Source organism: Colletotrichum graminicola (assembly GCF_000149035.1).
Source record: "Colletotrichum graminicola M1.001 genomic scaffold supercont1.10, whole genome shotgun sequence".
NCBI lineage: Eukaryota > Fungi > Ascomycota > Sordariomycetes > Glomerellales > Glomerellaceae > Colletotrichum > Colletotrichum graminicola.
In genome coordinates, this window is record NW_007361014.1 from 946,418 (window position 1) to 968,622 (window position 22,205).

Here is a 22,205-nt window from a genome sequence, read left to right on the forward strand (position 1 = left end):
CATATTGTGCGTACGCCTGGCTCAAGATACTATGGTCGATCCAGCACCAGCCTGGATATTGCAAATCGCTCACAAATAAACCAACGCCTCGCGAGAGTCTCTCACCCAACGCAGAGAATAATCCACCATCATACTTCACAAAGTCGGTAGCATAACTGAGAGTCGAGCATCATGGCCCCTATCGGAGTGGCTATTGTTGGCGGTGGCATCTTTGCCAAGGAACAGCATCTGGTAAAGCATCCCACAGGCCTTGTCTTGGTTAAGTAAAAAGCGAGGTGTCTAGGACTTTCAAGGTCACACTGACGGTAACCCGAGTAGCCGGCCGTGGAAGCGAGCGACCAACTCACACTCAAGGCCATTTATTCGCGGTCCCGCAAGTCCGCCGAGGATACGGCGAAACTCGCCACCAATTCCGCGTCGCCCGACCTGTACTCCGACGACTCGGGCGACGGTAAGTCGTTCGAGGACCTCCTTGCCCGCGACGACATCCAGGCCCTCATCCTGGCCCTGCCCATTGTCAATCAACCCGAATACATTGAGAAAGCACTCGCTGCTGGCAAGCACGTCTTGGCCGAGAAGCCCATTGCCCCCGACGTCGCTCGCGCTCAGAAGCTGATCGACTACTACAACAAGGTTTCTGCTGAAAAGGGTGTTACCTTCGCTGTCGCCGAGAACTACCGTTTTCAGCCCCGCTACACTGCGGCACGGGATGAGGTGCAGACACTGGGCAAAATCATCGGCTTCAACGTAAGGGTTTTCTTCTACGTGCAGCTGGGTGGCAAATACATCGAGACAACGTGGCGTAAAAAGCCAGACTACCAGGGTGGCTTCCTTCTCGACGGTGGCGTCCACTTTGCAGCCGCGCTCCGGCTGCTACTCGGCAAGGAGGCGGCGGCGGACTCGGTTGCCGCCTTCTCGGACCTGACCCAGGAGCACTTGCCCCCCATCGACACCATCAATGCTGCCATTAGGACCAGATCGGGCGCCACGGGCTCATTTGCTGTCAGCGTCGGCTCATCTTTGAGCGCATTCGATTTCCAGGTGGCGGGGGAGAAAGGCAGTGTCACCCTGTCGGGCCATGACCTCACTGTCAAGCTTTTCGATGGCGAAGCACGGACGATCCAGTTCGAGCAGACGAGTGGTGTCAAAGAAGAGGTCAAGGCATGGGCGGAAGGTTTGGTGGCCGGGAGGCCGAACCCGTTGCAGTCTCCCGAGGAGGCCTTGGCCGACCTCGAGCTCCTTGAGAAGATTTTCAAGAGTGGTGAAAAGGATGGTGCGGTCCAGAAGCTGCAGTTGCAATAATGGACGAGACATTGATAGCCAAGAGATAAGCTCCAGTCCGCCCTGTGGGTGGGTGATAGAGTTCAAACTTCAGAGCTTGTTTTCCCTGGCCTCCACCACCTGAATTCGCTCCAGCCCCCTCCGCATTTCGTCCGTCATGCCAGATGCGGTTGGGCGGCCAGTAGATCTCTCGACAAAGACATGCACAAACTCCCCAACTGCTCTCACCTGGTCGACTCCCTTTTCGAAAAGAGCAATCTCATATGTCACGCTGGACTTGCCCAATTTGTTCACCCGGAGCGCCAACTCGGCAACTGCAGGGAAGGAGATGGACGCAAAGTAGTCGCTGTGCGAGTGCACCACAACGCCGTGTTGCTTAGACCCTGCAGGCGATAGACGACAGTGCTCAATCAGGTATGTGTTGACGACCGAATCGTATCTGCAGATCACTCCTTAGCCGGACACCGCGTAAGCACATTGGCTGGTTCGAGGGAAGGCATACAGAAAATTGTAGATGCTGTTGTTCATGTGCTGGTACATATCATTATCGGCCCTGAAAAAACCTCGTTATCGACTGCTCAAGCATCAACCCCCGAGAGAAATGCCAATGGAAACACGGAAAGAGTGAAGTGTGATGATGTGAAGATGATGGATACACGTTGGCACAACTCCCCTCAAGGGGTCACCTACCACCGCGTCCGGTAGTCCAGCATGTAGCGATAGTCCTCCCTCCGACGCTGCTTTAGCTCGGCATAGCTCGTCATGATGGCGTCTTGATGTAAATGACGAACGAAAAAGAAGCGTCCGATGCCCTGAAGCTTGTCACAGTCGACAGTGTATTGATCTGGAACGGTACGGTAGAGTAGGATGAAGGTAAGAGATACGATTCTTGACAGCAACAAGGTACGTCGCGGTCGCCGGTACTTCTCTTGAATTACGGTTCATCACATTCCTTTAAACCCTTCGAAGCAAGGCCCCAAGCACAAGAAGCTCTCATAGCTTTTGCACTAAAGCGTGCGGAGAAATCGGCTGCGGACTGGGCTGGGCAACGCAAATCTCCTACCCAAACCGAGGCACAGGGAGACGCTGAATGGGTCGAATGCGTGGGTAGACCCGATTGGGCCCGTGCCAGATCAATGCCTTACATAAGACGGATGCTGCTGCCCGGCTTATGTAATCACAAGATGGGGGAAGTCTGGGGAGTCCAGGAACCAATCACCCTGTCTCCAACCCAACCTGCCTGAGCGAGCTTGTGCCTGTCAAAACCCAACCTAAGCAAAGTTCTGCCAGGTCTGACCGCCATCAATTTTTGTGCCTCCTTCTCGGACCTATCACCACCAACCTCGCGGATCTAAGTATATTGGAAAATCTCAGATCTGAGGGGACGACCTGCAAGCGACCTATCAAAACGTGGCAGCCCTGCCGATAGACAAATTTCTTTCAGTTCAGCTATCCACCCTTCTCTGCTCCTCACCCTGTCCCTCAACCCTGGCTACCCTTCGGCGCGCGGTCACGCCTCTGGCACGACTATCACTTCGACCAGATTCCCTTTCTTCTACCATGGCTTCCGAAAAAACAGCGTCGATGACAGATCTGGTCCCGGTGCCAGCTGCTGCCGGCGTTGCTGCGTCCAAGCTGTCGGATCCTGTGCCACCTGAGGCCGTTGAGAAGCTGCCTGACGTGCTGACGACTCCCACTGGCGACATGTGGCCACGCCCATACTATTTCGAGGACGGCCTGCGTAGAGTCGCTCCCTATCACTTTACCTACCACACCTGGGCCAAGGAGCGATGGCGAGGCCGGAAGCTAATCGAGATATTCGAGGACGAGTTTCGGGACCGCACCCTAGAGTACTATCGCCATGCCATGGAAACCGGAGCCATTGTCGTCAACGGGAAGGCGGTTGGCCCGGACCATGTTGTCAAGAACGGGGATCTGGTAAACCACACCATTCATCGCCACGAGCCTCCTGTCACCGGGGAACCTATTCGTATCATCCACGAAGACGATGAGATGATTGTTGTGGACAAGCCTTCTGGTGTGCCTGTACATCCTGCTGGCAGATACAAGTACAATTCACTCATCGAAATCATGAAAGCTGAGAGGGGTGAGCACTTTCTGCCGTACCCGTGCCATCGCCTGGACCGCCTCACAAGTGGCATCCTTTTCATAGGCAAGACGCCGCAGGCCGCCGTAAAGCTCACTGCGCAAATCAGAGCTCACACGGTACGCAAGGAGTATCTGGCTCGTGTTGCTGGAAAATTTCCTGATGGTGAAGTTGTTTGCGACCAACCCATCCTGCAAATATCCCCACGGCTAGGACTCAATAGAGTACGCGCCAATGGAAAATCGGCTCGCACGGTCTTCAAGCGTTTGGCATACTACCCGCCGGACAAACAGGATGCCTTGCCAATGGAGCAGCCCAAAACCCCGGAACAACTCGCAGAGGAGAAACGTCGGCCTTGGATCAAGAAGGAGGGCTACTCGATTGTCCGCTGCTTGCCCTTAACGGGGAGAACGCATCAAATTCGCGTGCACCTGCAATTTCTTGGGCACCCGATTCAGAATGATCCTTTGTATGCAAACCAGCGTGTCTGGGGCATCAATTTGGGATGCAACGACTCTGATGCAGTTGAGAACACGGACGAAGACATCATGTCACGCCTGGAACGCATGGGCAAGCAGGATATTGCCGACGCGGTAGCATATCACGACGAAATGGTGGATTTGTACGCAAAGAGACGGGCTGAGAAGCTGTCGGGCGAAAACTGCGAGGTGTGCGACACGCCACTCTACACGGATCCCGGCGCACACGAACTTTCACTTTGGCTTCACAGTCTCCGATACGAAGACGCCGGAGGCGCATGGGGGTACACTAGTCCGATGCCCGGATGGGCCCTCCCCCCGGATGGCATGAACGGACCAACGGAGGTCGGTGGGCTGGAGGAGCTCGTCGAGGCTGTCAAAGAAGAGAACCTAGAAATATCCTGAGGGTTATCTATCGGCTGGAGCGATAAACCACGTACCGTGACTAACAACGGTCCCGGACGGACCGATTGACCCCACCTATCCAATTCTATTGGGTTTGGGACGAAGTGATACCCCGGCGGCATTTGCGATATTTCCACGCTCGCAACAATAAACAAGATTTTGATCACGCTGCATTGGATAGGAGGGTCATCCCCCCTCCCCCCCCTCCTTTCTTTCAAAAGACATGGATACCGATTGTGACAGACATGCAGAATTGTAGAAACGCGTATACATGGTAGGTGTACGTGAGGTTTACACTATTGTTGCGTATCTGCGACATTAAGAGCGACCAGACCGCCTTGTATTTGTATCCAAGCACGAGACGGATCTTGCAAGGGAAAAAAGAGTCCGCCCACTGCGTCCCATGCGCTCTAGTGTACTGTAGGGATCAGCCACTGCCGGTGCCAACACCACAGGCGCGGATATGCCAAGCTACCTACACACCCTTTTCCCTCTTCCGGAACGAGATGCGCTCCGATCTGAACGATTAATGATTGGCCAGTCTTCATGGGAAAAGTGGTCTGTGCTGGGCTGCTAGCGTGTCCTGTCCTGGGACCTAGGTACCTAGCTTCTGCTCGTGTACTCGTAGGGTCCACAGTACCTCACGGCACTGCCAGACATTCTCCTCAGCTGGCCAGCCTTGAGGCCATGGACGGATGGGTTCTTCCGTCACAGGCTTGGCACTGCGCTGGCCTTCGCACCTGGCCCTGCAGGTCCTACTGCAGGCCCTACTCGAATGGAGCCTCTCAACCGCCGTCTTGTTGTATCCCGAGGAAACGAAACAGACAATAATCGGCTCTCTGAGTCAGAACTGACAAATTTGACTAAAATCCAGAACTGTATATTGCTCCGATGAGACGGCTGTTATCAGGCGCTCATATACCCCAGGCTCGATGGTGGCTAAGCCCACCCCGAAATAATTTAAAATCGCTGATTCCGGATGCTCTCTTTGTTGATACCCTCGACGCCTTTCGCCGTGTCCGAACCCCTCGCCAGTCAAACCGAACGCCAATGACATACCACGAACCAAACAAAGACCCCATGAGATTACATACCTGCAGCCTCGGTTCATCGGGACGACGCCTTGCACGACTAAACCGATTGGAATGCGCGATGACCGGGCGGCGGAAGGATGCAAAGCAAACGACATTAGCAAAAGGAGAAGAGAAAAGGAAGGAAGGAGGAGCCACCGATCGGAACATTTCCCCACCATTGGAGCGAGCACCGTCGCTGACGGGTTGGGGGTATACGCGTACTGACATTCAAATGAGACCATGCTTGGCGAGAACAACCATCAACAGACGGAAACATTGAATGAGGGAACCTCCGGACGCCACAGTCCCGCCTGTTTGGAAACTTTGGTGAAGCATACTTCCAACTCGGCGACACGCCCCCTTTCTCGCCTCCTCAAGGCCATGACAGTATCCTACCATGGCAACTTGCCTACTCGTTGGCAAGGATGCATCATGGACAGTACTCCTCCTTTCTCCGACGTGAAGTAACATGAGACGATCGCAGGATGAATCCGACCAAATGATGCGCTGCAGAACCCAGAGAAGAGCCAAAGTATTCCGAAAAGCCCTCCACGCGGTCGGAGAGATGCTGCCGCATCGCCATCGAGCACATATACGAAACCCACACCACGCCGGGTTCTCGGAGGGCCCCCTCTCAAAAGAATTCAACTGAAAAAAATTGGACGAACGAAAAAAAACCCCCGAAACAAACTAGGAAGCGGGGACGCAGACAGCGCAGCCTACGTACAGACCTAATAGCAGCGAGCTCGCGATTGCTAATAAGACAGGCCTTCATCTGGCCGCGAGCATGCATAACATATGTTACGGGGATCTACCAACTGCATCTCGAGCGAATGTTTATGCGAGCCGCTGACCGCTTGCTGCGCTGAACTAGAGCTTAACTGGAACTTGCTTATCTGAAGGGCGGACAGGCGGGGTCGTGAAGCTGGAATTAAGCCATGACGCCGAGTCCCATCCCGCAGTAGGGAGAACCCGCTGATTCTCATCTCGACGGCCATAGGAGGCAGGAAGAGAGACACACACCAGGGTGCGCTATGTATAGCCCGTCATCAGCCTGCATTCCATCTAGCGAAAACAAGAAACCAAAGGGAAAGGATTTGCAATGGTAGTTCAGTAGCGACTTTCTACATGATTGGACAACCGGAATTAAGCCCGACCATCAGGAATGACAGACACGCCATCTGGTCGCCCAGGCAGCGCACATTACGGCCGTCTCCATACCTCTCATTGCAAGTTGTGTCGCCAATTGCGGAAAACGGAGAAAATAAATGGTGTGTAGCGACAGCCAACGGAACCCCGAAGACACCGAGGCATTCGCCGCCCGAGCGGTCGAGCCGCCGGGAAGCCTAGGCCATGCGCGGCTCGGCACCGACAATTTAGCATTTCTAATTGCAAAGACGATGGGTCTTTCAGCGTCGATGAATTGCCATTGCGGCCTTGCTACTTGAACGAGGAGTTTGAGCAGTCGGACAAGTGAGCGGATTTGCCAAGAAGTTTCTAGCATTGGCTCCGTAGGCATAGGGCGACCGACCATCACTCAAGTGCTACTGCTAACCTTGTTCCTGGCCGGGCGGCTAGAAGGGCTGGCTCACGTCGAGCATGCCAATGAAACCACCAGCGTCAAGTCACTATGCTCCTCGTCGTGCTGGAAGACCTCGGAATAGAGGACACAATAGTACTTGATATACCCTGTAGCCAACCTAGTCGGCCATCTCAACGGAGGTGGTTGTAGGACGAAGAAACATTGCCACTCTACTCGGTCTTGCGAAGAAGAGCCGGCGGCAACGGGCAGCACCCCTTTGGCTGCCGACGCTAAATGACGCCAGACCATGTATTTGAGTTCGCCGTCTCTCCTCTTCCCAAGGTGGTTCCTACGTTTGTATACTTCCGACCTTAGGCTCATCAACGTCAAGTGCAAAGGAAGAAGCCGTCCTGCGCCAGCCACTACGTACTGTTGACGTACACACACACACACACACACACACACTGCTTTGCAGCCATCCAACCATGCGCATGTTAAACTTCGTCCCTCTAGATGCGGATAAGCGTGTTACGGCGGGGGGGGAGGGGGTGGTGGGAAGGAAGACATAGTAGCAGTCGGGCTGGCCGCCGGGGCCGGAGCAGGAGCAGGAGCAGGAGCAGGAGCAGGAACAGATGTGGGAGCAAGTTTCTGGGCATCTCGCATGGTGCTAAGACGATGGTTCACGGCAGTTAGATACGTACCGGTGGTGGACAAAAGGCGGAAGAGTGGGAGGCACTGCCTGCCTCGACCCTTTTTTTTTTTCAATCCGCTTCCTTTCCCCCTTCTCGGCTGGTTGATACATATCCACTTTCCACCCACCCCCTCCTTCCAGTACTATGTATCCGTACTAGTACACTTTGCTTCCTGTTGCTGGTGGGCCGCGTATGGTCACCCACGAAACTAGGCCATTTTGTCACTTAGCGCAAAGTTTATTTCTCGCAAGGGGGTATGTCCGACCTCTCCTGTGTCTTTCTCCACCCATTTTATTTTCCCACGGTTTTCTCCAAGGCCCCGACTGACCTCATCGCCTCACATTTACATTACTTCACCCCATAAGAGAGGCCGAACTGTCTCTGCTTATCAACCGCGTGTATGTGTGTGCGTGTGTGAGAAAGTGAGAGAGAAGGAAATAAAGAAAAAGAAATAGAGAGAAGGAGAGAGAGAGAGGGAGAGAAACAGAGGGATATGGAGATCGTGCAGGCGCCCATATCCACTCGGACGTCCCAAACTCATTTCTCTCCCATTCTCCTCACTCTTACCACTACCGCTCACTCACACCCACACCAGACGGTATCTGCTATGGGCCGACATCCCTGGCCACGCGCGCGCACTACCCGGCCACGGCCGCACGCCTGCGAAATGCTGACCGTTTGTGGCGTGGCGTTTGGCGCTGGTATCCTCGTCCTTCTTCGTCTTCAGACCCCGCAAGGGGTTGATTGATAGCTAGAGCTTCATTTCGTAATGTTCTATCCCACCCCGGTCATCGGAGTGTGGCCGAAACCTTCTACAACTAGACATGCAGCAACCGGTTTAGAAGAAGTGCTGAGCCTCGAACAAAGTTGATGCCCATGTGTCTTTGCCCTGCTAGGCATGGCTTTGCCGTAAGGGAAGGCGTGGCGCGGACTTGCGGCACAGTGTTGTTTGTGTCGGGCCAAAACCGCCCCCCCATCAGCGTAATATCTGTACGGTTGTGAGAAGAGATGGGGACTGGAGGTTACCGGTACCCTGTCTTCCTTACGTTACCGTTAGGCTTGGGAGTCTCAAGGGACACACAGGCCATGGCATGGGTATGGCTATTCCGAGCAAAAACGGGGCCCGACATTATTACCACTGCTGGTGTTGGTGCTGGTGCTGCCGCCGCTCGTTACTGTTTGCCGCTGCTTGTCGACTTGCAGTGAAAGTACAAGCCGCTCTCTCGTCACTCGCCTTGCAGGCGGCCTCTCCCACACCTCCACTTTCCCAAGCAACCAGAGGCCGGCGCGATGGGCGAACTCCAATGGGACAGGCCTCTGTATCTTTTCACCACGTTGCACACTTTCTTGGAAGAAGCGGACAGGGTATGGCATGGGAGGGCAGAGATACATAGCCTGGCCACTGACAAGGGCACGCACGATCCAGTGCAGGATGTGAGGAGTCGCGCTGAAATTTGGCGGTGCCATTCTGCAACAGATTCGACAAGGCAGGCAGGTAGGCATGTGGGTGCCTTTTCCATTGCAGGGACTATAGCTTGCCTTGCCCTGTCTTGCGTTTCTCCTTCGCCTTACTATTAGCCCAGTCGCCCTCCGTTCGGTCACTTTTGATCAGCACATCTGTATTCCCAACCCAATGCCTGCCCTATGACTTGACTAACCATGTGATAGATAGCCTTTCCTTACGGATAAGCAACTCTCCACCGGGAACCCTTCGTCCAAATCGGGCTCGCACCAGAACAAGGGATGTTGCTTGCCCACCTCAACTGCTACCAGCTACGAGACGTGTGACCCATTTCCCCCGACAACATTGTGCGCGACGCGGCGTAACTGAAATACGGTTACAAGACAAGACACAAGACGATTTCCGAGGAGCAGCGGCTGCATGCCTCAGGCTTGCATCCGGTCCTCCTTAGTCCGAGTTGATCTCACGGATATCCCACGACTGCAGCTGCTGTTTCTTGCCATTCGGCAGAAGGGTGTAGCGCAGAAAAGGTGACGCACCGTAACTTGGGGCAAACGTGCGTGTGGTGGCCCATCTCATTACCTAAGGTAAGGCATCTCATACGTCTTCTGCATCTTCTAAACGTAAGGTAGGTGCCTCGGAATGAACAGAAACACGCCCCTCCCATCCTATCATGGCACACCACCCCCACATCACCTTACCTCCCACCTCACCCCCCGTCCAGGGCGAGGGAAGTACTTGTATCTAGCCTTGGGGAGGTACATTGCCTGCCACCCCCGACTCGGTACGTACCTGTCCGCTGCCTCTCTCCACCCTATGGTACGTACCTTGGTCTTCCATGCCCCCTGTCCTGCCTGCCTTCTTCCATGTTCCTTGCACCGTCTGTCCTGTTCTGTTCTGTGTAGACCCTTGCTCACACCCATCGAGCCCCATCCTGGAGAGATCTGTAAGTTGTTCTTGAAGTGGGTTAGCAATTTACGCCGTGTCTGCACCTAACATCAACTGTCATGTGCCAAGTTACGTCTCTCTCTCTCTCTCGCTCTCTCTTTCCCTCTCGCATTCTCGCACTCTCGCACTCTTTCACTCTTTCACTCCTTCACTCACACCCGCGCTCGTTTTCTCTGCCTCTTCACCGATACTTGGCCCTTATCCGAGCAATAAAAAATAAAAAATAAAAAATAAAAATAACACTGATAATAACAATCATCATAATAATAAACGGTACTCGAGCACAGAGTGTACTTGTACACATCTATCTGCCCTGTTCTGTTGCTCTCTACCCTCTCCAAACTACATACCTACCATTCGCAGCTCCTGTGATCCACGTCCTTACCCTCATAACTGGGCTACCTTCGCTACACATGCTAGCCCGAATGCAGCCATCTCTCGAACCCCTGCTCCAGACTTGCCTACCTTATGTGCAAGTCAGTCCCTTGGGTCTGGCCGTCCGGTACGTACCCATTTGGTCTCGTTGAGTCTCCCTCCTTCCTCCTTCTCCCCCCCCACCACACACTCTTCCCGCCTCTTCATCCTGACTTTGCAGAAGTCACTGACCCTTCTCTTCATCCCAGTATACCTAGTGTACGTATACAGTAGTACACACTCATTCCCCTAGACCCATGTTCCCCCTCGAATGTACGTACCACTGTACTGCTACCCCCCCTCCCCCCATCCATCGCTCCCAGCTGCCCTGAAACTACTTTGCCGCCGGCATTGGGAGCCCTGTTCTTGCGTCTGCTCATGTTGTTAATAGATCTTATAACTCCAGATGCGCTGCCAGTTGACCCTCTGGATTCAATGCTTGCTTTCGTACCACGAACAAACAGCAACTCCAACTTGCCGCTCAATATATATCTTCACTCTCCTCCCGTCTTCTTATCTAGAGTATGGCCCATACTGCCGTTGCCAACACTCGAACAAGATCTGTCACCACTACCGTTGTTGCACAACACGACAAGTACCCCGTCGACAACATGACGCGATCAGCCTCCGCAGAGCCTACGAAGCCCACCAAGCGCAAGGGTACGCATAATCAACTTGATTTCCTCAAGGGACGGAGATGACGACGACGACGAGGTCGTATACCACCTCACGCCTCTGTTGTTGCCGCCTCGACCGTTCCTTCTCCAGCCCTTCTCCACTCCCCTCAACACCTCCCTTCCCCTTCGTTGTTTCGTGTACGGACACTATGTTGACTTGGCCGCCTCTTCATAAACAGGCACCAGAAGCGTCTCAACCTTGACGCCCTCCCAGCTGGCGCGCAAGCGTGCCAATGACAGAGAAGCTCAGCGGGCCATCAGAGCCAGGACAAAGGAGCACATTGAGAGACTCGAGCGCGAGCTTGAGGAGCTCAAGAGCGAACGTGGGCGCGACCAGAGTCAGACCGTCCAGGAGCTTTTACGCAAGAACAAGGCCCTTGAAGAGGAACTGTTCAAGCTCCGCGAGAGCATGGGCGTTCCCAATGGGCAGTCCTACCCAAACTCAGGTATGGCTGCCTCCTCAGTCGCCTCGTCTTCTGCGTGGTTGCCTCTCGTTCGTGCTGACTCGGCCCCAGTGTACGACGACAACCTCAGCTCTATCAGCGGGGCCGTCCCAAGCCCAAGGTCTTCACCGTTTCCTTCCAACGGTGACTACAACGTGATGCAAGAACTCGGCCCCTCCTACGTGCCCATGCCGGATGCCTCAGAGTCATGGGGCCCAGGCATCCCCGTTTCCGTGCCCTCCACCGTCTCGAGTCCGTCATCTTCTGCCAACACAGACGAGTACGGCACTGGCTACATCCCCACGAGTGTTCCTGCGCCAATGATGGACGCCCGAAGCATCCCCGCCAAGATGGATTACGACGAAGTTGACTCTGGTGGGTGATCTCCCCTGCATGCGGTGGTTGGGTTGCAACGCAATTCTGAGACGCTAACCACTCAGCTCCTAGACGCTGGATATCCTCACAACCACTCAATAGGCCATCATCAACAGGTGCCCATGTCTCATCATCATCAATCGTATCTTCATCACCAGCAGTCGTGGAACTCGTACCCAACTCCAGTGTACTATCAACAACCGTCGGCTCATTGATCCGCCGGCCCGGCACCATCCTTTGGGAGGTCCCGACGCTCATTGTCCCACCCACATGTCGAATCGACCAGTTGATTGTTGGCTTTATTCAGGACTGCCGCCGACTGGCTCAACTGAAACCCCTCGATAACATCCTACGGCCTACCAGGGTCAACGTGAAGAACTTTCTTGAGTACCACCCGGCCTCGCCCACCTCGCAACCTCCACGGTGCCAGCTAGCCGACCTTGACCGAGCCGCCTCCACAGCAATCACGGGGCCAGGCGTCAACCACCCTATTGCCGAGCTAATCACGGCTCTTGTCAACACGGCAGGCGTTACCAATGTCATTGAGCGTCTCGCAGTTTTCGCCATCACTCAAAAGGCCGTTGCCTGGTTGGTACACCCAACGCGCGACGCGTATGCTGCCATTGTACGGGAACTCACGCCAAAGCCTTGCCAAACCAGCATTCCGCACCCCCAGTGGATCGACCTTGTACTCTGGGCCCCTCTGCGCACTGCACTTATTGAGCGGCAGGAGGTGTACGCCAATGAAGAGTTTCAATCCGTCTACTCGGCCAGCCTAAGGCTTATCAACTGGCCGTGCCGACCAATTGACGCTTTGGTAGTCGACCCGCAATCTGGAGAGATGTGGCTGAGCGAAACGTTCACCTCGCACGCAATGCGCATCGAAAACTGGCGTCTCGATGAAAACTTTATTCGACGTTACCCTGAACTTCGTGGCTGTGTTGCCGTCCAAGGATCTTGAGGGAGGCAGTTATGCTCTCACTTGTCCACATCCTTCAAGCCCCGGGCCCTGGGTTTCGTTTATTGGCTTTTGTCGTCCTTACATTCCTTCTTTGTTCCGAACTGGAGTTTCATTCTAGCTGGAATGGGATGGGGGTCCTCTTCAGAAAAATCCAAACAGACTCACACTTTGCCTGGATGGTCTTTTTAGTAGATTAAACACAAAACGGGGTTGGTTCATTGTCGTGGCATTTCACAGGTGGGCGGGGAGTGCACGTCCTTTTTAGGCCCGGGTCTGTATTCTTGTTCTTCACGTTTTTCCCCCTTCCCTTTTCCCTTTCTCTTGACTCTGATTCAATCAACATATACTGGGTGGTGCATGGGAACCAGGTTGGTGGATTCTTGCACTATCAACTCAACCATAGCTGTTTCTTGTCTTTTTAACGTTCTGTTTACTGGAAACCCTGGAGAAAGAGAGGCGCTGTATAGGAATTTGGGATGGCATTTCTTTTTCTTTTTCCTGTTCTTTTACTTTGTTTTTTGTTCCGGGCACAAACAAACCATTGGGCGGTTTTAGACTCTTTTGGGGATGGGGGATGATACACACCACAACACATTCTGGGATGGAATTAAAACGAATGTGAATATGGACTTTTCATGTTTAAGCATAGTTACGTAGCCGACGAAGGGAGATTCCTATCCAGGCACGCAGAAACCAAGAATTCGATGAACATTTCAAAGCAAGTCTTTTTAGTTGGCTCGTGGACCACGATGCAGAGATTCGGTTCTTGCATTATGCATAAACAAGGAGCCACTCGAGGTAAGTTGTATGAGAGAGGTTGATATGAGATAGGTCGATATGAATTTGGAAGAGACAGGACAGACTTTGGACAGCATAGGCGCTGCCGATCAGTTGTGTCGAGTCATGCTTCTCACTATCAACAGGACACAGACAGATGCAACAGTCGAGGTTCCTATACCAAGCTTACCGAGGCAGCTTTGGAAGAAGCGGCATGACACGACTGTTGTAAACTCTATATATTCTCCACCCTGTTGTTGGCGTTGACGGGGTTCCAAAAACCCTCAGACAAACACCCACTCCAACACCCTCCATCACACGAGGAGATAGATATGCAGGCCGCAGCTGCACTCCTCGCGTTTCTTCCACGCAACATGACGTTGCTTGTGGAACCTGATCAGCGAGTATCTCTCTGTGTGCGGCGAGTTCACAGCCAGACTTTCATACGCAAATCGAGATGCAGTAAACAAGGAAAACCCAAGGAAAGAGTGATAGAGAGACAGAGAGATAGACCATGACACACTTGTGATGAGAAAACCGACGGGAAGTGTCTTTTCTGGGCCCGGCACGACCGGGGGGGAGGGAGAGACGAGATGGTCCAATCACGAAAGCTGTACGGATACTAACCGTCTTCTGCCCGCGTGTCGTCCAGTAGATGGGACAAACAACTCAGATACCTAGAGCGGCACAGGCACACTCGCAAATCCATACACATGTTTCCCCTAGTACCTTCATTTGACTTAGCCGAACCGGACCGAACACACGACGGCAGAGCATGGGTCCAGGACAGGCAGGCTTGGCCACAACAGAGGAGAAACCTCGCCGGACGACAAGGTAAGGGTAGTTTGGCGGGGAAGGTGTCGCAAGCTCATAGTCCATCCGACTATCCGCATACAACGCAAAATAGGAAGAAAGCAAAAGACCAAAAATAAAAACAAAGAGACAGACTGGGGCAGGGACGGTCGCCAAGGACGGAGCGCGCGCGCGCGCGAAAGAGAGAGACATGAGACATGAGGTCAAGGCAAGGAGGGGAGACGCCCTTGCCGCTTATAGACAAAGATACCGCATAAAAATCGACAACCCTGTCCGTATCTATCTCTGCCTTTCCCCGTCTCTGCTCATAGTTCCCCAAATTTGCTTGCCTGGTTGCCTCATGTTCTACCTACTAACCTCCCTACCGCAATCCCCCTATGTTCGGCGCCCGAGTCCAAGGTGCAAGGAAGTCGGGTGTTTCCGCTCGCCTACACGATAGCAATGGTCCAGGGCGGGACAGTCCCAAACGGGCGCGCTGTGTCGAGCAGCTGGGAATGGTAGGCCGCAGTATCCACACCCCCCAGCCTGCCGCCACCGCCGATGTCACTTGAACCGACCCCCTTCACCTTCCCGTGCAAATGGGACAAGAAAATGGAGACTGGGGTATGAAGAGGAGCAGCTATTGTTGTCGCACGTAATCACTGCGGGGAACACATACAAAGAGAGAGAGAGAGAGAGAGAGAGAGAGAGAGAGAGAGAGAGCGGCTGTCGAATGCTGCATCCAGCGACGTGATACTGATCCAGGACAGCCTCATTGACGGCGATCCGAATATGGGTCATCCCATTCATGCCCCGTCCCCCCTCTCTCTGCCCCTTGACGGGATCCGCCCTTGTATAGTGGGAACTGGAACACAAAAAAGAGCGAGGTGTGCGAGGCGAGGGTGTTTTGGACGCAAATGCTCAGGAGAGGAATGACATGGGATATGCAGTGATGTAGTGTGGGTACGACGTGGGAAACGTACCTGTATAAGAAAAAATTGGTACCTCCACTCTTGACGAATTAAGCCTCCCTCGCACCACATATCCTGGTCAGTCCTTCCACCCGTGCGTGCTCCAGTGTTTTCCGTATTGTAACTTGCAAAAGGTGGACTGTCCTAGCAGATGGTTGCGATGCTGCGGAGCCTTTGAGCAATCAATCAAATCCAAGGTGGTAACGACGACGAATTGACCGCCATTCTTGGACTGGCGTAGGTACCCTTCCATACAGGCAGGCTCCATCGTCGACTCTTTGGGACCTGTATTCTGGGGCTACGAGCCTTTGTTAAGCCTCGAAATGCCTCCGTCTCTGGAGGCGGAGACAGCGAGAGAATGAGGGAGGGGCATGGCGACAGGCTGTGGACGGGATCCATCTGAGGAGGAGCCCAATTACCAGTCCGTTGGACATCTCGGCCTCCCTCTGGGGATCTGGGGTTTTTTGCCGGTGTCCGCAGAGCAGAGGTCCGGACTCTGGAGAGGCGAGACAAAGTTGGTCGAGTGAAGTGTGATCGACTGGCTGATAAGCGTCGGGCAATGAACGGACTCGGGGCTGCGATCCACCTCTCCACAGCTCCTGCCCCAGAGAGATCGTTGGGACGTCGCGGCCTTGGCCGATCTATCCTTCGAGGGGCGCAGTCAAGATCCGGTGTCCTGGATGGTCTCGCACCGAGACTTTACTTGGGCCTCGCAAGCTGGCTGGGTGGCATGTCGCCAACTATCTTTTCCAAAGACTCACATTGTCATTCAACCCTTCGCTTGGCAAAGAGTCCATTGGCCCTCTCTTAGACACGACGGTGTACCCGTAGCTTGTGCATCTGTATCCGTACGGGATGCATCAGATGATCGAAACCCTGATGAGAAATCGGTTGGAGTTTGGCATGTTCCAACACTTCTACGAATACGTAAGCGATGCACACGGACGTGCCAAGGATAGATTAAATCAGCAGTGAACTGTCAGCGGTACGGAGACGGCGGAATGGCGAGATGGCCTGCCGGGAATGCATAGTACGTACCGTTTCGTCTTCTTCACCTTCCTAGGTTTGTAGGTAGGGGGGCGCCTATGTGGGCCCCCGGCTTGCGGACTTTTCCCGCTCGGGAGAGCTAAGGTCACCTGGAAGTATGTGCTCTGCTTTGCGCCCGACGACTATGGCAACCTCAGGCATGAATGAGCTGCTTTCTATCTTTCTCTCTTTCCCTCTCCCCCCTCTCCCCCCTCTCTCTGCCCTGGGATGAGATCAACAAAGCTTTAGGAATACGTATGGGTGTGTCGAATATGTGTATGGCTGGAGGCTGCTTCAGCGGCCGCAAGCCGCCAGACAGTCGTGGTCAGTGACGGCTCTTGAACTGGGGGGGCAAGATAAAACGGTGTCCGCACGCGATCACGACAAGGCCAGGACAGACCCGACGTCACTAGGCCTGGCCATGCCCATGTATACTCCGAGCCGGGGACGCGCCGATGCATCAGAGAGTTCAACGGCATCAGGACGCCCCGTGGGCTCGGGAAGAGTGGACGCCCAACGCGGGTGGACCATTCGCCCGTTTCTCTACCAGAAGGCCAAGGTTTCATTCGGGCGTCTTGTTTGCACTAGTAACAACCCCTCCCCCCTGCTGGTAGCTGGGTTATTGGGGTTTTCCGGACCCCTTCACCGGTCCATCCACATGATCCAAGGACCCCTGGGGCATGATGGGGTGAGAGTTGAGGATATTGCCAGAGGGTTGCCGCATCGCCCACTTCATCCCACAACAGAAGATGGGCGAAATGCAACGCTGAAAACTCGGGGGGGTTATTGACCCAGCGGTGCTGCCCGCGACGGATAAGGAACATGGGCATGGGAGGGAGTTTCTGTATCCGGATCTGTGGATAAAACGGAGTCCACTGCAAGGCACATAGATACCTGTACGCTATATCCGTACTACTCCGTACTTATGATAAAATAGTAGTAACAGTGTGACTGCGGTTGCTCTCAGGGTGACGTGTAATATGGGTGAAGCGAAGGCTGCACAGCTTCAGGTGAGCTTTCCCCTTTGGAGCACTGCTGGAGACTGTCATTATTTCCATCATAAACCTCGGCCCCGCCTACTGGAGAATCCGCCTATCGAGAGAAGGTGGTACAGAAAGTAAGTTTACGCAGATGGACGCTTCTCCTCAATAGGCCGTCTGCCTTTGGCTCATCTTGGTCAAGGACCCTGGGTCGGTCATGGCAATTGACCATGGAAAGGAAAGGCATCATCTACCTCTCAACTACCTATGGTACGCCCGTGTCTCGGCTAGAGTGCTACCGATCAGTGCTGTGCACTTTTAGCCTGAACTGTTGTTTTTTTTGTTGCGTGGATTGAGGGTCGGAGGAGCAGGCAACCAATCCAATCGAGTGCCAGCGCAACGTCTTGCTGCCCCGCTCGGCAACTTTGGCCTGGTCTTCTGCAGACCAGCAGCTGGGACTGCAAGGGACCAGGACCAGCCAGGTTGTGGACAAGCCCCCGGCCCGGGTGTCTCACTCTGCGCCGGAGGCTTTTAGCATCAGACGTTTCTGCAATGGTGCAAAAGCGCCGGACTTGACTGCGCTGAAGAGTGCGAGACCGAGCGACGGGCCGGAAAGTGCCGAGCAACTGCCAGTGGGTTGGAGATCAGTGTTCCACATACTCCTTAGGGGGGAGATGAGTACCACGGGATCCAGTTATAAAGTCACCGACCGGCCGACTTCCTACCGTACCTTACCTTGCTAAACGTCATGTTTCCTCCTGCGCTGGAAAAAAAAAAAAAGAAAAAAACCCGGACTGGGCGAGCACATTAGAATCGGGCTGGGCTTGAAAGGGGTCGGTTATGCGCCTACAGGGGTCTGCGACAGACTGACAGTTCCCTCCCCCTGGTGCCTCTCTCCCATGGCGCTGTTGGCCTTGTAAGGCCAGGCCTTCCGTTTACTTGGACACTTGGTAGAGCGAGGGAGAAGAAGGGGGGTTGTTTTGATTCTGGACAAAGTGCGAAGCGCCAAAACTGGACCGGTCGATCTGGATGTGCACAAGGGCTGACCAGACCAGAGACGCTCGAGATGCCAGGTGATGATGATCAAGGATATATGAATGGGTTGGTTCGATGGAGTCGACGAGGAGAGCCCCATCTTCCTAGTGTGCTGCTCCCCTCAGCATAACACGGATGTGTACCACGACAAAGTGAGGGAAGGGTTCGAGGAGGTTGGCTCGCTCACTCCACATCCATCGCAAATCGGTGTACAGAGTAGTGTGTCGTGAACGTATGGAAACCAGCGTGCCTCAAACCTACAGCATCGCTGAATGGTAGAAAATAAATGGTGTGCATTCGTGGCGGCCAACGTACCCAAGCAAGCGGGCAGGAAACAGCACCAGTACAGCCCCCAGGAGCGTTGTTCTAGCGCCGACGATGGAATTTTCCTCAAGGTAAGGCGGTCCCCCGGCGTTTGTTCCTCCTGCGGTAAGGAACAGGACGGATGTACGTACATGCCCACCTTGGGTAGGTGCCTAGGTGGTACCCCAAGTAGATACGGTACGTCCCCTGATTGGTTGCTGCCTTAGGCCACAGGGGTGCGCCCTCTCCCCCCCGCTTTCTGCTCCCACCGTTACCTCATGTACCTACCATTGACGCTCGACCTCAAAACCAAACCAAACCACAGCCTCGAACACGGGCGGCAGCATTCCTAGACATCGTGGGCACGAACCGGAGGATGGCTTTTTCGAGTGTTGACCCACCGGTGCGAGAAGGAGAGAAAACGAAGAGGGGGGTGACACCCTCTCCTCCAACTGGGGGTGTAAAGCGAAGTTGTGCTTTGACGCACTCTTCGCCCTGCCAAAATTGACTAAGAGGACCAAAACTTCACGCTTTGCCAGGTTTGTCTCACCGTCCAGCTACACGCCGACTTGATCCTGGATTCCCCATCCAGTTGCACCGAGCAATCGCCAGTCATCCCAAGCCGTACCGGTGCATGGGCATGAGCATGGGCAGGAAGGGCGTGGCTAGGGCAAGCGAAGATAAGGTCGAGATGTGAAAGGAAGACGAGACCAGAGAGATCAAACCAGGCCACCTTGCTGGTCCCGCCTTCCGTCATTCGCTGCTCCTCGTCACCAATCAACCCTGACCTCCTCCTCTTCCCTCGAACGGCAGCCCGGTCCTTGCTGCTGGAGTCAGACGTCAATTCCTACATGACAAGCTCGACACACCCGTGGAAAACGTGGAGGGGACTCCGAAGAGTAATGGAAGTAAAGCTAGCTGGATGGAAACTTGCACTTTGCATGCACATTCGAGATACGGGTACCCAAGCTCGCCATTGCATGGGAACTGGGGTACTTTCGACCACGCTGAAAAACAAAGAAGGAGAAGAGAAGATTGAGGAAAATACGTGGCCGTTGGTGGTTGAGATGGAAGGACACCAACCCGCAAGCGGGCCGTCCGAATAAGACAAGCATTTAGGAGGAAGGGAAGAGGGGGTCTTGGGGAAACCTTTATCTCCAATCAACACCTCGACCAGAACACCCATCAATGCAAAGATGTTGCTCCGAGCCCCTATTGGAGCCGGCGATGCGACATCGACACGGGCGTTTTGAAGGTCAAAGGGCCGACAAGTCTCACCTGATAAATTCTCTAGGCCCGACGAGTCCGTCGTCCAACCGCAATTAGGGGTTACGACAACTCCGTACCGGTAGATGGGTAAAGTTTGCGATTAGACATTTGCGAAGAACAAACGAAGCACCATGGAAGGTTGTCGGGTTGGGGCTGGCGCGCGATTGACAAATACTTCCAGATCATGGCAATCATAGTTTATGACATGAACCTCCCCCGACTGAAGAGGGGATGGGATGTAATGCAAACTCATTCGCTGGTCGAGGGGAGGAAGAGACTATTCGACGAAATAGGACCGTGGCTGTCGAGTCGACGAAGAGGAGAGCAATCACAGCAATTTGACTTCAGTTGGTGATGCGGCCTAAGGCTGGCGGGCAGGTGGACGGCACATTGTGATGGTTTGCCAGTGACCATATAGCTCGGGGGTCCAGGGTGATGCAAAGTCCTGTCCCTACCTATCTCGTTACTTGGTTGGCTCGGTGCAATAACGTCCCGTCATCGTCCAAAGAATCACCGTACGCCCATGTTCGGCTTGGGTTTGGAAGACCAGAAGACACGTGCAACTCGGAAGTCCGAATGGAACGCAAGGAGATGAGGGATAGGATCTCCATGAGCTACGCAATGTCAAGGCGAGGTACTCATGCGAAGGGAACGGGGGAGCTCGAGTTCAGCTGTCCACAGGTATGTACATAGGGAGCTAGGTAGGTAGGTTAGAGCAGGGTGCATGGACAAGTCGATAACGAAGTATGAGGGGTGGAGTGAGAACAGTACACAGAGCAAGATGGAAAGAAAGCTTAGACCATTTAATATGGAAATAAATGGTCCATCAAGCTACCCCGAACAGGGCTTACATTGCGGGCGATGGTTCTGTACGAATACACGACACGACAATAATGCTTCTTCAATGTGTGTGGTGAGCAATGACGACAAGTAAGACTGCATCCACGGTTGGAGGCAGTGATGCCTGTCAAGGGCTATTTCTCGCTGTATCTTTCCCACCCATGCCAGCCACACGGATCAAGCCAAGAGCAAGACGGTATATGGGTTCTTTCCGTTTTGCAAAAGGGCGTTCTGGGCTCCAATTTAATCGCCATGCGTGCATGGCTAAATGGGGATGAGAGAGGGGGAGAGCGCGGAGAGGGCCACACGGGCGGACAAACGGACAGGGGTGCAGACACGGTGGTGTGAATGCTGCAAAATCGCGGTTCCGCAGGGCTACAGTTGCCCCTCAATTATCTTTATTTATGTCTTTCTGTACACTAAAGAAAGTGCGAAGTACGGATACCTACCTATGGCTCCCGTTTTGGGAGGAGAGCTTGGAGGAAGAGGGGTACCCCTTGTCCTTCATAGATGCACGGGCGATCACCACATGCTTGCTGGGATTTATGGGTTTGGGCCAATGAGCCCTCTCCCCCCTACACAGACCCCAGCGCAGCAAGGGTTTGGGGCGTGGTTTTAGCAATAGATGTATCAGTCCGAGGAAGGTACTTGCAGCCGGTACTTTTAAGCTAAGTGGGGAAAGAGCTGAATACTAGTGCCAGGCGAAAGCCGGAGAGATCACATCCCCCCGTGGCAGGACGCTAACGGAATGGCGGGGCCATAGTCTTGCATGCATATCTCCTTGCAAGAAGACGACCGGGGCATCATCACCACACATTTCACATTAGAAGCTGGCTCAGGCAAGAGCTCGGAACCTGAAGAAGGACTGTATGTACTTACATCGTACTAGAGAGGTGGCGTGCCGTACGGTCCGATTTTCTCGCAAAATCCTAATGTACGCGAGTGCTCAACATTGGCCGGCGAAATGCTCCACTCATCTGCCATCCAGCCAGCATCAGCATCCAACCTTTCTCCTTACACCAACCACCTACCTTTAGAATCACGTGCCTGGCAGATGCATCCCATGATCCACGGACTGGCGAAGCGACTCTGATTGGAGAGTCGGATGGACATACATAGGTACCTGTCTATATTGCTTACCTACCTAGGTACTAAGTAGGTAGTATATGCGCGGTGTATAGGTAGATAGGAGGGTGCGCCAAGGCCGTCGACTGGTAACGGTTTCCAAGTTCCATGTTCCAATGCCGTAGTTGTGTTTGATCCCCTCGCCGGCCCCCAAGTGAGGTATTTTATCAATCCGTGGTCGATCACCTCTTTGGTCCGTCCTCAGAATCGTAACACCGTGGCATTTCACGCGTACTCGGCAGCAAGGC

At 53.9% G+C, this 22,205-nt stretch overlaps 5 protein-coding genes across 5 annotated transcripts; 3 read left to right on the forward strand and 2 right to left on the reverse strand.

Moving 5' to 3' along the window:
- Nucleotides 1–171: 171 nt before the first annotated feature.
- On the forward strand, nucleotides 172–1,302 carry GLRG_03541 (oxidoreductase family protein; the record flags this gene model as incomplete). Its single annotated transcript, XM_008094226.1, has 2 exons — nucleotides 172–231; nucleotides 319–1,302. The coding sequence occupies 2 exons, from the start codon at nucleotides 172–174 to the stop codon at nucleotides 1,300–1,302; spliced, it is 1,044 nt and encodes a 347-aa protein (XP_008092417.1).
- Nucleotides 1,303–1,371: 69 nt separating this feature from the next.
- On the reverse strand, nucleotides 1,372–2,045 carry GLRG_03542 (thioesterase superfamily protein; the record flags this gene model as incomplete). Its single annotated transcript, XM_008094227.1, has 3 exons — nucleotides 1,372–1,720; nucleotides 1,784–1,834; nucleotides 1,972–2,045. The coding sequence occupies 3 exons, from the start codon at nucleotides 2,043–2,045 to the stop codon at nucleotides 1,372–1,374; spliced, it is 474 nt and encodes a 157-aa protein (XP_008092418.1).
- A 796-nt stretch (nucleotides 2,046–2,841) lies between these two features.
- GLRG_03543 (RluA family pseudouridine synthase) lies at nucleotides 2,842–4,272 on the forward strand (the record flags this gene model as incomplete). The annotated part of the gene is made up of 1 exon (XM_008094228.1): nucleotides 2,842–4,272. The coding sequence occupies one exon, from the start codon at nucleotides 2,842–2,844 to the stop codon at nucleotides 4,270–4,272; it is 1,431 nt and encodes a 476-aa protein (XP_008092419.1).
- A 5,327-nt stretch (nucleotides 4,273–9,599) lies between these two features.
- GLRG_03544 (uncharacterized protein) lies at nucleotides 9,600–10,483 on the reverse strand (the record flags this gene model as incomplete). The annotated part of the gene is made up of 5 exons (XM_008094229.1): nucleotides 9,600–9,629; nucleotides 9,723–9,965; nucleotides 10,126–10,166; nucleotides 10,324–10,434; nucleotides 10,480–10,483. 5 exons carry the CDS (start codon nucleotides 10,481–10,483, stop codon nucleotides 9,600–9,602), a joined length of 429 nt encoding a protein of 142 aa, XP_008092420.1.
- Nucleotides 10,484–10,907: 424 nt separating this feature from the next.
- Nucleotides 10,908–12,839, forward strand: GLRG_03545 (uncharacterized protein; the record flags this gene model as incomplete). The annotated part of the gene is made up of 3 exons (XM_008094230.1): nucleotides 10,908–11,043; nucleotides 11,240–11,878; nucleotides 12,040–12,839. The coding sequence occupies 3 exons, from the start codon at nucleotides 10,908–10,910 to the stop codon at nucleotides 12,837–12,839; spliced, it is 1,575 nt and encodes a 524-aa protein (XP_008092421.1).
- Nucleotides 12,840–22,205: the final 9,366 nt, after the last annotated feature.